This window comes from Leptodactylus fuscus, chromosome 7 (genome assembly GCF_031893055.1).
Source record: "Leptodactylus fuscus isolate aLepFus1 chromosome 7, aLepFus1.hap2, whole genome shotgun sequence".
Taxonomy (NCBI): Eukaryota; Metazoa; Chordata; class Amphibia; order Anura; family Leptodactylidae; genus Leptodactylus; species Leptodactylus fuscus.
In genome coordinates, this window is record NC_134271.1 from 24,558,919 (window position 1) to 24,573,075 (window position 14,157).

Sequence of the window (14,157 nt, forward strand, 5' to 3'; positions counted from 1 at the left end):
AGGTTTTTCCATGGCGCTTTTTGGCTGTGGCCGCTACATGGGGTCTTAGCTTCACAGCACAATTTTGTTAAGGTTATAAAAAAGCTATGGTCCATAAATGAATTTATGTTTGCGGTACTTTAGGCCCTTCTGTGCAATGGTCAGCTATACGGGTGACCCCTCGTTCACATCTGCGTTTGGTAATCCTTTCGGGAAGTCTGCATGGGGACCCCCGAACAGAATACCAGACGCATTGGAAAGCAGTGTGCAGTGAAAGCACATGGACCTCATAGACTATAATGGGGTCCATGTGCTCTCCCATGCGGACAGAAATGTACTTTGTGATCTACTTTCATGTCCCCATGATTTGTGTGGGCAGCACACGGACCCCATTATAGTCTATGGGGTCCATGTGCTTTCACTGCACACCGCTTGCCAATGCATTCGCTAATCCGTTCAGGGGGGGTCCCCAAGTGGACTCCCCAAACGGATTACCAAACGCAGATGTAAACGAGGGGTAATACCAGTGTTTGATCCCGATCATTGCCTTGTGTAAGCTTGGCAGCGATCACCTGATACACGAGCGCGCGCTGGTCATACAATCGGGTCATTTATTGGGCTGAAAAGTGGCTTGTTTAATGGGATCTTAGAAGGGGGGGGGGTACATAATAACAATCGCTCATTCTCCCCGACCCCATTTAATGAACATTAAAATTTAATAGCAAGTATCAATCAATTTGTAGATCGTCAATTGGCACTTACGGGTGTAGAAGGACCCTTATATCAGGAGGTGCCCTTTAATACCCGAGGCCTATAGAATCCTCATCAGACCAATCTGTCCTGGTCAGTACACTGGGGTTCTAGTATTCAATGGCCACTTATGACACATCAGGCCGATCATAGATCAATTACCTTTCATGAACCACAGACTCTTCCTTAGTTTTACTTACCTGAATGTAAAGGCAAAGGACATCGTGTGCCCAAATCGGAGAACCAAGTGAGCCAACTTCTACTAGGCCACTGCAATGCTAATCTAAATCTCCATAAATTGGATGGGATTAGTAAACCTGCCCCATAGAGCTGGGCCCCGCTAATCTGTAGGAGTTTGCGGTAAGAAGGCGCTCGGCCCCACTACAATCACAATAACACGCGGCTTTCATTGTTACTTTTATAGCCAAAGTGAAACAAACGCAGGATACAAAATTGTTAATGTCTAGTGTAAAACGCATTCAAAGGTCATTGTATTGTCCGCTTCAGTCCTGAAGGCCCCACATGGAGCCAGTCAGTCACAATGCAGACCAGACACTGGAGGAATGTGGGGAGAAGACAATCGCAGCAGTATCCAATCTCAATTGTACTCTCCATCTTCCATGTAATTCCTGCCGCAGTAGACAGAGGGCGCTCTTCTTACTTGTGTAGATACGCATCGAGCCAGAGTTCTCCAGACTCTTTTAGAGAGCTGCAGAAATCAGAAAGACACTGAGGATTCTGTATATGCAGATCAGCCATGACATTAAACCAGAATTGACAGTTTTTAGCCCGCACCTAGGAATACCCTCAGCCCCCCCCCACAAATTACCATTCTTATGTGGTTGGCCATGCCCCTTCTCTGGGTGTATTGACAACTATGCATTAAACCGCCTGCTTAAAGGGAGTCTGACAACCAGAATGGATTCTGCTGACAAACTCCCTTTAAGGCTCCCTTAAAGATTTGCATCAGTTCTGTGGTCTCACCTTACATAAAACAGCTCAGCCCTGCTAAGACGTGGCCTCCGCCAGAGCTCTGAAGAAGTCCTGGGGTATACGGCTCCAGTAAAACCTTTAAAGGTGATCTGTCACCAGGATTTTCCCCGATGAACCAACATTACTGTCAGATATGGTATGAAAGATGGTTTTTTAGGTTATGTTAAAAATCGCCCATTGACCTCAGAATTCTGTATGTAAATTATCTAAGAAGAGACACTCCGGACGGTTCTCTGAGGGGAAGACTGAAAGGGGCTGTCAATTCAGATGCGGATAGGTTGGGCTCTATAAGACAGAACCAGCATTCCCAGCTTTAAAACGACACCAGGACCATGGTCCTAAGTGATAGATCCCAACATATCAGGACTATGGTTCTAGGTAGTACAGAGCCCAACATATCAGCACTAGGACTATGGTTCTAGGTAGTATAGAACCCAACATATCAGCATTAGGACTATGGTTCTAGGTAGTATAGAACCCAACATATCAGCATTAGGACTATGGTTCTAGGTAGTATAGAGCCCAACATATCAGCATTAGGACTATGGTTCTAGGTAGTATAGAGCCCAACATATCAGCATTAGGACTATGGTTCTAGGTAGTATAGAGCCCAACATATCAGCATTAGGACTATGGTTCTAGGTAGTATAGAACCCAACATATCAGCACCAGGACCATGGTTCTAGGTCAGGGGGAGGCAACCATACTTGCTCTACTGCTCTTGGAACTCCTATGGAAGTGAATGGAGCATGTTGGGAGTTGTAGTTTCATAACACCTGGCTGAAGGTTCCCTACTAGAGATGAGCGAACACGCTCCCATAGAAATGAATGGACGTAGCCAGCATGCGGGGGGGGGTTAAGCGGCCGGCCGCCGGCAAAGTCTGCATGCCGGCTGCTTCCATTCACTTCTATGGGAGCGTGCTATTCGAACAGCTGTTTCGAATAGTGTTCGCTCATCTCTATTCCCTGTTCTAGATGATAAAAGCCCAACGTCTCAACAATAGGACCATGGTTCTAGGTAATACAGAGTCCAACATTTTAGCATATGACGTTATCCTCTCAGTCCGACTCTTCTCCTCAGAAAATAGGCCGGAGTGAATCTTCTCTGCTAATATACAGACAGACTCCTGAGGAGATCTTCTAGGTAGACGGGCGGTTTCTAACATGACAGAGGGAATGCCAAAAATGATATTTTATCCTCTGCCTGACCATGCTGTGGGTTTAGTGATGCAAATCCTGGTGACAGATTCCCATTACGTTGTGAGGTGGACAGGACCTGTTTTTCCAGCACATCCGGCATAGGCTCGCTTACTTTGAGATCCTGAGAATGACACAGGTATAATGAAGGCGTATTTCGGCTCCCATATTGCAGCCACAGGTCCTTTACTGGACGAGCCAAACTAACAAAATTATAAGGATTTATGATTCTGTCAGTTCGGGGGCTCGCTGTGCAGTCAGGATGTGGCCATAGTAGTAGTGCAGAAATAGGCTTGTGTGACACTGGCCTTTGTCATACACCTTGACTATTCTTGAGTGATTTTTTTGGATGGGGTCAGTAGGAGTACTCGGAGCCCCTATATGCAGCATGATGTGACATACTGAGCGTATTGATACCTGTTCTACTTTACATTCCCATTTGAGGATCACATCAGATAGTAGGATTGGGCGCTTCATCGAGAAATAACCCAAATCCACCAGGACGACAGACGTGATTTTATTCACACCAGTCATCACAACATTGCAGTTTCATTGGGACTGAAGACGCCCGAACCAAAACTGCCCCAGTACAACTCCCCGCTGTCTTAGGCGCCTTTGGCTGACGTTATAGAATGGCTGACCTCACGTGCCATTGCGACATTTGCGTCTATGGGTCAGCACCACGTGGCGCTGTGGCCCAATCAGCGATCCCTGGACAGGGCGTAGCGACAGAGTGCAGGAGAAGTGAGTAACACTGGTTTTTAGGTTTGATCATCTCCCCTGGGCCTCCGCTTATTATACTCTGAGGTAGGAAGAGACCCCACAGTATAATAGTTTTGGTCTGAACGAAACCAACAGTTGAATCTCATGAGGTTCGCCCAACACTTAATGATACTGCACAAGGGGTGTCATTTAAAAGGGACATGACCCAAACAATTGCCAGTAATGCGACCGAGTGAAATTTCAACATGATTTTGATTATAATCATCCACCCCTATCAGACAGGCTAGTCCTCATCCATCACATGCACCGGTAACCCTTAGGCACCAATGGCCCAGTTGCAGGTTCACTGGTTTTACTTTGGACCACCTCATAAAACCTGTCACTTTGGGGGCATCACAATTTTAACCCCTGGCAATTTAACCTCTGTTTTAATGTTATGGATGATTGATATATAAGGAATATATTAGGAATATACAGCGCAGTAGTGGAACCCTGAATAAAGACACTTACTGGACTATGTCGGCGAAGGCAGTGAACAGTGGTTTGGACTGGTACTCAATGCCATACTTCTTGCAGAGAGAAAGGACAAGAGGAGCAACTTTGGAGTAGTTGTGCCTCGGCATTGTGGGGAATAGACTGGAGATAGAAAATGAAAATGGTGAAAACTAAGACTATACAGTGGATGGTTGTCCTATCAGCGTCATTCACATACGGTTTACTCACTGATGCTCGATCTGAAAATTGAGATGTCCGCTAAACCAATCATTGAAGAAAGACTGGTCCACGTTACAAGTAGCTTGCAGCTGGAAGAAGGAGAAATGTGAATGTACAATCCTCTAGTAGGATACAGGACAGTATAGCAAGTATTCCTAATACCGCGGAGGCAATGCGTCATCTAAGGGTCCCTTTGAGCCACTTCTGTTCCATGCTGTAGATTTTTCGACAACTCCATCTCTACATGAGGACCTTCTGCTGATCAATTGCTATGGGCAAATATATGTAAACTAACAGGAAAATCTGCTATTCCAGAACATCCATGTATTGGGGATGGGGGGCTGACATGATATATTGTGATCAGTGACCATTGTAAAGAAGAAAGTCAGCCCTGAGTGTAGAGTTCTCCTGTGTATAGACATATAAATGGTAGTAAAGTATAGAAGAAGGATGTACCTGCGTAGACAGCCATTCCTTGTTATCGTCATAGTCTATGTGCATTGGAATATGGTTCATTTGCGTCACCCAAACAAACCAGTTACTCTCCAGGAATCTGAAAGACAGTGAGATTACAAGAAGGGTCACACAAGCGGTACTTATAAAACTAGTATTTTATTCTGGTGCTGCGCTGGATTCAGCCACACAAGCCTAGAACTCAACAAAACCTCAACCATACATGAAACAGGAACCTAAAGGCAAACTTTTCCAAAAACCGCTGATAATACAGGCGCACACTTACCTCACCAGCATAAACAGACTGATGGTGCCGCCGATCCCTATCAGGGGTATGTAGGTCATGCCAAATCTTATGTAGAAGGAAATCATCCAGGCCAGATCCTGGGAAGAAAAGTCAAACAGATATTTTCCTTAAAGGGGTTGTCCCATCACAAGGATCCTCTCTATACTGCTAGTTTATGTGGCTATAAGACTTTTCCTAAATGCATTGCTTTATCAAAACTGCTTTGTTTGGCCACTATCTTAATTTATTCACTTCATTGTTGACACTGTGTTTCTATGGCCACTGGGCTTATCTGCTCATTTGTCAAGTGATGTAGCTGCCTGCTCTCAGGGGGGGAGGGAGGGGCTGACAAGCAACGGAGCTCCTCAAATAGGGGAGGTGAGAGCTCCGGGATTACTGTGCTGTCTAAATTCAGCTTTTCCACTTATCAGCCAGTTTAATTGAATTTGGCTGATAAGGGCTGAGATAGGGAGTCTGCTACCTCTGTATGTAATGCAAGCTGACTCAAATCCAGCTCTGCTACATCAGTTTCCACATCAGCTTCATACTGTGGTAATGCATTTACAACCAATCCCTCATTACTGACTGCATAGCAGATAGCAGAGCAAGTGAAACCCCGCCCACCAATGTGCCGAGAAATCCAGGAAGTGAAGAGAGCACAGAGCCTGCAGAACAAGAGTTATGGGAATACCCCTTTACTAAGTTGTTTGGTGGAGGGGATTACTGATTTGGGTGTTAGATCCTGATAAATACACCAGACTCAGACATTTACATGGGGCCTCATGCTAAGCTGACAGATCCACTTTAATAAGACTGATGATACAATTATTATTATTATTTTTTTTTTTTCATTTTATTTTTAGATATATTTCTTTATGAGTCATCCACTAGCCACGATGACAACTTACTCACCCACCACTGCCTGCGTTGTACAGCAAAGTAGAAGATATACCACTGGAAATAGAGCGGGAGAAGAGCTGGAGGACCAACTGAGGAAAAACAAAACAATGGATCCAAGCAAGGTCAGGACAAGAAATCTCCACGTCTTCACATCTACAGGGTCAGATACTCACTCAGGAAGAAGTACTTGTGCTGGTGGTTATACGGCATGTATTTCTTCTTTTTAACCCCAAGCTGTAGGAAACGACAGATGAGATTGTTACAGATAATGAAATACTAGGGCATATTCACATTTTACTGTATAGGATGATATAATCTGCAGCACGTTCTTATATAGGGGAGCGCATGATATACTTTAGTATCCCTATAGAGTAACATATGTCTGAGGCTTCTGCAGAGATAGATGTCAGAGAATACTTGGATGTCAGGAACACATCTGTCCACTAATTCATTGCAACTCCTCCTCATTGTATAACTACAGTGGGGAGGAGTCCAGATCCCTATTCTATTCAGTACAATTTTAGGATCATTCTAAGATATACCCCCATGTAACAGCCGCGCAGTTTTGGAAATCACAGCATGTCAATTATATATCTACGGCAGCGCCGGTGGTTTCCCCATAGGCATAAATGAAACATTAAGTCCGCAGAGGAAAACTCTGCGAACTTTCTGTCTAAAGCGCTGCGGGAAGAACTGTGATGAGTTGCCGCTGCAGTTTTTCCTGCGGCACTTTTTTGCTGCAGGACGTCCCATGGGGCCTCAGCCTTAAGCAGACGGAATTTCAGTCTTTCTGGTCTGCATGGGGTATGGAACCCGATTGCTAGTGTGAACCTAGTTTTACACTTTATAGTCCAGTGATGTGACGTTGGAAAACCCCTTTAAAGAGGACCTTTCATCAGATCGGGCACAGGCAGTTCTATCTACTGCTGGAAAGCTGACAGTGCGCTGAATTCAGTGCACTATCGGCTTTCCCGATCTGTGCCCGGTGTAAAGCGCTATCGGTCCCAGTACCGTAGGGCTTTACAGTCAGAAGGGCGTTTCTGACAGTTAGCCAGGGACGTCCTTCTGCCTCGCGGCGCCAATCGCGCTGTGCTGTGGAGCGGGGAGGAACGCCCCCTCCCTCTGCTCACACAGCTCGTCCATAGACGAGCATTATCAGGAGAGGGAGGGGGCGTTCCTCCCCGCTCCACAGCACAGCGCGATTGGCGCCGCGAGGCAGAAGGACGTCTCTGGCTAACGGTCAGAAACGCCCTTCTGACTGTAAAGCCCTACGGTACTGGGACCGATAGCGCTTTACACCGGGCACAGATCGGGAAAGCCGACAGTGCACTGAATTCAGCGAACTGTCAGCTTTCCAGCAGTATATAGAACTGCCTGTGCCCGATCTGATGAAAGGTCCTCTTTAAGAAACATGTAAATTAGTCTTGGACAGCTCACCCCTTTAATTTTGTGCACATATGTGGGTAAATTACTAAAAAAAAACAAAAACGTGCTCTCACCTCTACTGACAGCTTCTTGCCCAGTGCAAAGAAAAGAGGGTGCATGTTAATGTCGGGGTCCTTGCGGAAGCAGTTGGGTTTGGCATGATGCTGGAAGTGTAAGTGATTCCACCAGCTGGCAGGAGCGCCCTGAGTATGCAAACAGAGGAGACGCAAATAAAGGAATCCCCAGAGGAAAGCAGACAGTACAGTGCAGGAAGCCATAGAAAAAATCTCAGAGGACGAGATATAGAGATGATGACTCTCATCAGGATATATATAGATAGATAGATAGATAGATAGATAGATAGATAGATAGATAGATAGATAGATAGATAGATATAATGATCAACATAGAATAATATACAGAAACAGACTATCAGCATTCACAGTTGTCATAGAGAAGTCACATATTCACAATAGGACAGACTGGATTTAGTTATTTCTTACCTTTAGCTGACCAATGACAAATTTATGCACCAAGTGATTCCATTTCGATTTACTAAAAACTGATAAATGACCAAAGTCATGCTGTAACCATCCGGCTTGTGCCTAAGACAGAGGAAGATAAAGAGAGGCTCTGAAAGACCCAAAGGGGTGAGACGCCTAAAAATCCACACACCTAGCCAATGTAACTCACCTACCTAGGAAGGTAAAATAAATCACCTGCTACGTGGGGCCTTAACCAGATAGATGTCCTAATAATTCAGTATTGTGGCAAGAATCCAAGCTGACTATTTACAGACAAGGATACCCTGAGGCCCGGTTCACATCTGCGTTCGGTAATCCGTTTGGGGAGTCCACATGGGGACCGAATGCATTGGCAAGTGGTGTGCAGTGAAAGCACACGGACCCCATAGACTATAATGGGGTCCGTGCGGTCTCTGCACGAATCATGCAGACAGGAAAGTAGATCGTGAAGTACCTTTCTGTCTGCATGTTCCGTGTGGAGACCACACGGACTCCATTATAGTCTATGGGGATCCGTGTGCTTTAACCGCACACCGCTTGCCAATACGTTCAGTAGTCCATTCATGGGGGTCCCCATGCAGACTCCCCGAACAGATTACCAAACGCAGATGTGAATCAGGCCTAAGCGTTCTAAGGCCTGTACACACCGGTCTAAGCTCCTCTCAGCTCACTTACCTGGACAGTGCCAAGAAGTAAAGATGTGATGAGAAATGGAATAAGGGACGGCCCAAAATAATAAAGATTCAGCCAGGCCAGGACATCTATTAGTAGGATGTGCAGGAGAACAACAAAGAAAAATAATTTATTGGGTTTGAGGAGACCCATCTGCTCCACAGTAGAACGCAGGGCCCGGAAATCTTCCACTAGAGCGGCCTAAGGGTGAGAGAAAACACCAGCAATTATGGGCTAAGACTGGAAAATGACAGGGCGCAGGCTCTTTATTACATAAAACTTACATTCTTGCTGGGCTCCACACAAGGCTGTCCGGGCGCCAGCTCTCCTATCAAGAGACACTTCATATGCTTGTGTACCAGCGCCTTATCAATGTGGAATGCCGTGAACGGATCCTGTGGAGGAGACAGCCCAAAAGTTTATATAATATACAGGCAAACAGACACCACATATACCCACCCCCGCTCTGTTTAACTACTGGACTTGTTGCTTAAGTGCAGCGGAATATATTCTTAAAGGGGTTCTACAGGATAGGTGATAAGTGCTTGGCGGGGGTCAAACCAATCTCATAAATGGGGGTCCAGAGTCCCCCATATGAGCTGAGTGGCAGGTCAAGCACTGATCTCTATGGGAGAAGGGGGCCAAGGATGGGGTAAAATAAAATAGAAATAATACCCTCCTACCCGGTTTTCAGTTCTGGCAGCACATCCCCCACTCCCTCTGGTCCTTGGACAGCTGAGGCTGGAAGTACAGGGGCTCGAGTCATCGCCACTCACTGACCACATTGGTCACATACTGGATACCAGCGATATCAATGGGACCCAAAAACTGAGCCCCTGCACTCCCAGCCCAGGCAGTCCTAGGGCTGGAGGGAAAAAGGATCCAGTAGGTTGAAAAAAAAAGAAAATATTGCAAATTATTACATTTGTGTACATTTGCTGTGCAGACTGGCTCAATCTGATACCAGCCATGTCTATATTGGGTTTGGTGACTATATGAATCAATGGCCTCACGAGTAATATCTGAATATGTGATTACTTCTTTACATTTATAACAGCGTACAGATGTATAGTAATGTATTGTCATCCCCTGGTGTTACTGCTGATTGATGGCCAGATTCTCTTTATGAGATGCCCATCTTTAAAGTAGAAGCAAATTACCAAAAAATGAAAGTCACTGAGCCCAATTTTCCCGCAGTCCCAAATAATAGTTCTGTCTAGTTGTGCAAAAATGTATTTCCTTCTCCCAGAGATGTAACTGGAAGCTCCTGAGACCCAGTGCAAGGTCTGTAATGGGGCCCCTACCTACCTGGTGGTATATTTTATATAGCAGAGGGTCCTTTGGCCCCCTCAGGGCTAGAACCTGGTAGCAACTGCTAATGCTAGACCCCCTATATCTATACACCCGCTTAAACCTGAAATGCCCCCCCCCCCCTCCCAAAAAAGTCACTTGCAGCAGGACCTGGGTTCGACTGCTACCTCTGCAGCCTCTATAACAGGGGTAGGGAACCTTCGGCTCTCCAGCTGCTGTAAAACTACAATTCCCACCATGCTCCATTCACTTCCATGGGAGTTCCAAGAACAGCAGAGCCAGTATACATGCTGGGAGTTGTAGTTTTGCAACAGCTGGAGAGCCGTGCGTTCCCTACCCCTGCACTATAGCTATGTCTCTGTTAACACAGTGGTGTTCCATATATTGCCTCCAACCATATGGCAATTGTATAACGTGTATTCTCTACTAGTAGCAATCTGTAGGATTTCACTTGAAATTAGAGAAATACAGGGTACTGATCCTGGATTACGATGGATGCTGAATTATAGCTTATACTTTCTACATCTGTAAACCACCGAACACAGAATATTTTTGCAATGCGTATGGTGTTGCCTTTCACACGGCCTCTTTTGTAGCCCCATTCTTCTCCTGCACACCAGAGGTTAATGTGTGCTGGATGCCGTGTACTCAGTCACCAACGCAGGCCCCACCTCTAGGGGATATAGAAGGGATGCTAGTGGCGGGAGGGAGTGGGCTGAGCAGATAGTGGAACCACAGGCCTGCACCAATCCTGTGAATGGATATTACAGCCGGCGCTGAAAGAAGCGAACACCTGACAGAATGCAGAACGGAAGATCCAGGCTTAGTGTATGCACAATATATACAGTATCAGAGGGGTTAATATGGCCTGCGGCCAAGAGCTCATACACAGGGCGAGAGGAAATGCAAAGAAAGTCACCGCCCCAAATGTTCTAATACTGGTTTTATTCTAAATGTATTGCTGTTATATGTGTACAGTGATGTGTAGGCCATGGAAGATAGATAGGAGATAGACAGATGTCAGATATAGATATATATGTAGATAAATGTTAAAGATAGATAGATAGATAGATAGATAGATAGATAGATAGATAGATAGATAGATGGATTGATTGCTGCTTGGAATAAACCCACACTTTTTCTAAATGCTGGAGTGCTGCCATTCTTTCCACTTCTTAGATAGATAGATAGATAGATAGATAGATAGATAGATAGATAGATAGATAGATAGATGTAGAAGTATGTGCTATGTATTATTTCCATACATGAAAACCAAACCAAACAAAATGTAACAAGTAACAAAAATAAATAAATAAAATGCAACTTTATAGTTAAAAAGATTGGGCAAATTGACATCTGAAATACAGAATGAATGACGTTACGTTTCTAAAAATACACAACATTACATAGTCACCTACTATTATGTGTGACACGGCACAGACCACACAGGAAATAACTGCACAGCTGGGCCTCAAAATGGAGAATGGTCATTATATAACTATATCCTTCTCTCTAGTTATCTGTCTATCCATCTATAGATCTGTTATCCCTACAAATGCATCAGCACATATACTGTAGAGGGATGGATGGATGGATGGATGGATAGATAGATAGATAGATAGATAGATAGATAGAATATTATCATTATATTAGGAGACAAGAACATTAAAACGACCACACTGCAAATGTCTCTCTGGTGACTAATGGCAGATCCATTATCTTGTGTATGGTATAAACACATTGCTTACAGTCGGGCTCCGCTTCCTGACCTCATGTCATTATATTGTTCTGCATCAGGAGTTTTTAAAGGGGACAAAACATAAAAGACAAGAGATTCCAGAAATCTGTTCATGATCACAAATATTACATACACTGATATTCTGATCCGAGAGAACTTACTGATGTGCTGTCAGTCACAAGACTAGATAGAAAGAAAGATATGGTCGGATACATAGATGATTGATTGATACATAGATATGAGATAGATAGATAGATAGATTCCTAGATAGATATGAGATAGATAGGAGATAGATAGATAGATAGATGATTGATTCCTAGATAGATATGAGATAGACATAGATAGATGATAATCATAGATGGACAGATATAGTTTAATGAATAGATAGATAGATAGATAGATAGATAGATAGATAGATAGATAGATAGATAATCACTCTATTAGCTTTTACACTTGAGAACCAATTTCGAGGTGTCACAGAAGGAATCCCTCATTTACAATCATCTGTACTCAGTAATAATCCATCCATTTATGTAATATCTGTACACCGCAGTAGTGAAATATTCGGAGGCCCAGAGCTGGATTAATGTTACTATAGACCTCCAGGCAAAATACGTCCCCAGTAATAAACACATACTCCCTCTCCAGGGTATGGGATTGCTGGGAGTCTGACTACTGGGACCCTGGAGATCACAAGACCAGGAGTCCCTATGACAAGAGTAGTAGTGCGCATGTGTTACCACCATTCCATTCACTTCTACTAGTGTGACACAGAAGCGGTCATCGTGCACGCGGACTACCACTCCATTCAAACAAGAGACGCAGAGACCCCCGTGTTAGTGACCCAGCGGTTGGATGTCCATACCTGTGGATAGGGAATAAGTGTTGTTAGTTGGAGAACTCCTTTAAGCTGGACAATGTCCACAGAATCCAAAAATAACCTGATGGAGGCTACAGAGGAATGGGCACAGGGGAGAAGCCACTGCCAGACACCTCTAGAGCTGTCTCTCCAAGAACCAAGGAAGGTGAACGGCCTAATCCTGACCTGCCCCGATACCTGCAGAGAGTTTGGAGGGCCCCATACACATTAGTCCTGCTGAAATCAGTAGTTTCGGTGTACAGTCATGTGTATGGGGTCCTTAAGACAATTAAAAGAACACAGTATAGCGACAGACGTCTTCTAGATAACAGTGTAGACTGAAGGGAACTCAGAGCTGCTAATCCTTAGTAATACATATTCCTGAGCACCTCATCTGATGGGCAAGTATTAGGCGGAGGCCTTTAGGCAACTCAGCCCAATAATTTAGCCCTGCAGAAGCCAATCCACCCCTCACTGTGTAATGTGAATGAGGCCTTAGTCCAGGGAAATTAAACTTCTACGATGTCTAAGTTAACAGTCTAGTGAGCAGCGGGGGCTGGGCCGTATACATGACCTGGAGACTATGGAAAAGCTACTGTGTTATCGTACATATATAGAAGCAGAACTTGAGGCTCCTGGGCCACCTTCCTTGTGCCATTTAGAATAGGGGAATATTTTATTTCGTGGACGGACCTTTGGGTGTCCCTTTGGGTGCGGGCCTGGTAGCGACTACCACTTCTGCATCCGCCATAGTACACGTGAACCCCAATGGCACCCACCATGGTCATGTCCAGTCCATAGATAGTGAAGGCAGCCACCTGCATAGGACTATCTATGTATAGGACATGATTTCTGGCCACACTCACCGTGGCGTCCTGGCCGGCGTAGTGGCTGATGACTCTTGCTCCGCCGGGGTGCTTATAACAGAACCTGGTGATGTCGTAGACCTTGCGATTGATGACCAGCCATCGCTCCTCGCGTGTGCTGCGCTTCTGGACGTCTTCCCATGTGTAGTATGGAAGTTCTCCTCCACAATCATTCGCTTTCTCAGCCATGACTATCTCTCCTACAATGTGACACTATATAATGGTCAGACTACAGGTGCATAGTCTACTCCCCTATACAGTACCGGTCACATGACAGACCCCATATGTGTCACTGCATCCCTATTGTCTCCTGCTCCCCTCCCACTATATATACGGCTCGGCTATACCTCTCTATACCGTATATACTCGTGTATGAGCGCCACCACCTGCCCTGGCTGCTCTCCCGTCCCAGTCCCCGGCTATAACGCTCTGCGCTTCAGCACTAGCAGTTCTTGGACTGCGGCGACAGGACACACCCACCTCGGGGTTCTATTCGTTCCCATCTTAGCCTATCAAACTCCCTCTTGTCCTAATTCCCGCCCACTCTCTATGATTGGCTGTAGACGGGTGACCAAATGTCTAGTCCACCAATCAACAGTAAGCAATTCCCCGCTTGTTCGTGAAAATCCGTTATGTCAACTATGTATAAAACCAACTTTATTAAAACAAGCAATGATGAGGCCGGTGGTGGCGGCCGGCAGGTGGCAGTGTGTCCAGTCAGACCGGATAGGACACATTGCATAACGTGCTGTCATGTCTGCGCTCCA

At 45.2% G+C, this 14,157-nt stretch overlaps 1 protein-coding gene across 1 annotated transcript; it reads right to left on the reverse strand.

Annotated features, from left to right (window-relative positions):
- Positions 1 to 1,133: 1,133 nt before the first annotated feature.
- Positions 1,134 to 13,822, reverse strand: FADS1 (fatty acid desaturase 1). Its single transcript, XM_075281391.1, has 12 exons — positions 13,391 to 13,822; positions 8,901 to 9,011; positions 8,620 to 8,817; positions 7,924 to 8,025; positions 7,495 to 7,623; positions 6,169 to 6,229; positions 6,008 to 6,084; positions 5,096 to 5,193; positions 4,813 to 4,909; positions 4,366 to 4,445; positions 4,153 to 4,278; positions 1,134 to 1,438 (listed from the first exon to the last, which is right to left on the reverse strand). The coding sequence occupies exons 1-12, from the start codon at positions 13,577 to 13,579 to the stop codon at positions 1,387 to 1,389; spliced, it is 1,320 nt and encodes a 439-aa protein (XP_075137492.1). The 5' UTR covers positions 13,580 to 13,822; the 3' UTR covers positions 1,134 to 1,386.
- Between the last annotated feature and the right edge of the window lie 335 nt (positions 13,823 to 14,157).

Coding starts and splice junctions, on each gene's coding strand:
- FADS1 (XM_075281391.1), bottom strand. CDS start 13,579: ATGGCTGAGAAAGCGAATGATTGTGGAGGAGAACTTCCATACTACACA. Junction 8,026..8,619: donor TACTTCTTGGCACTGTCCAG/GTAAGTGAGCTG, acceptor CCTCTGTCTTAG/GCACAAGCCGGATGGTTACA. Junction 5,194..6,007: donor TACAACGCAGGCAGTGGTGG/GTGAGTAAGTTG, acceptor TTTTCTTCCCAG/GATCTGGCCTGGATGATTTC.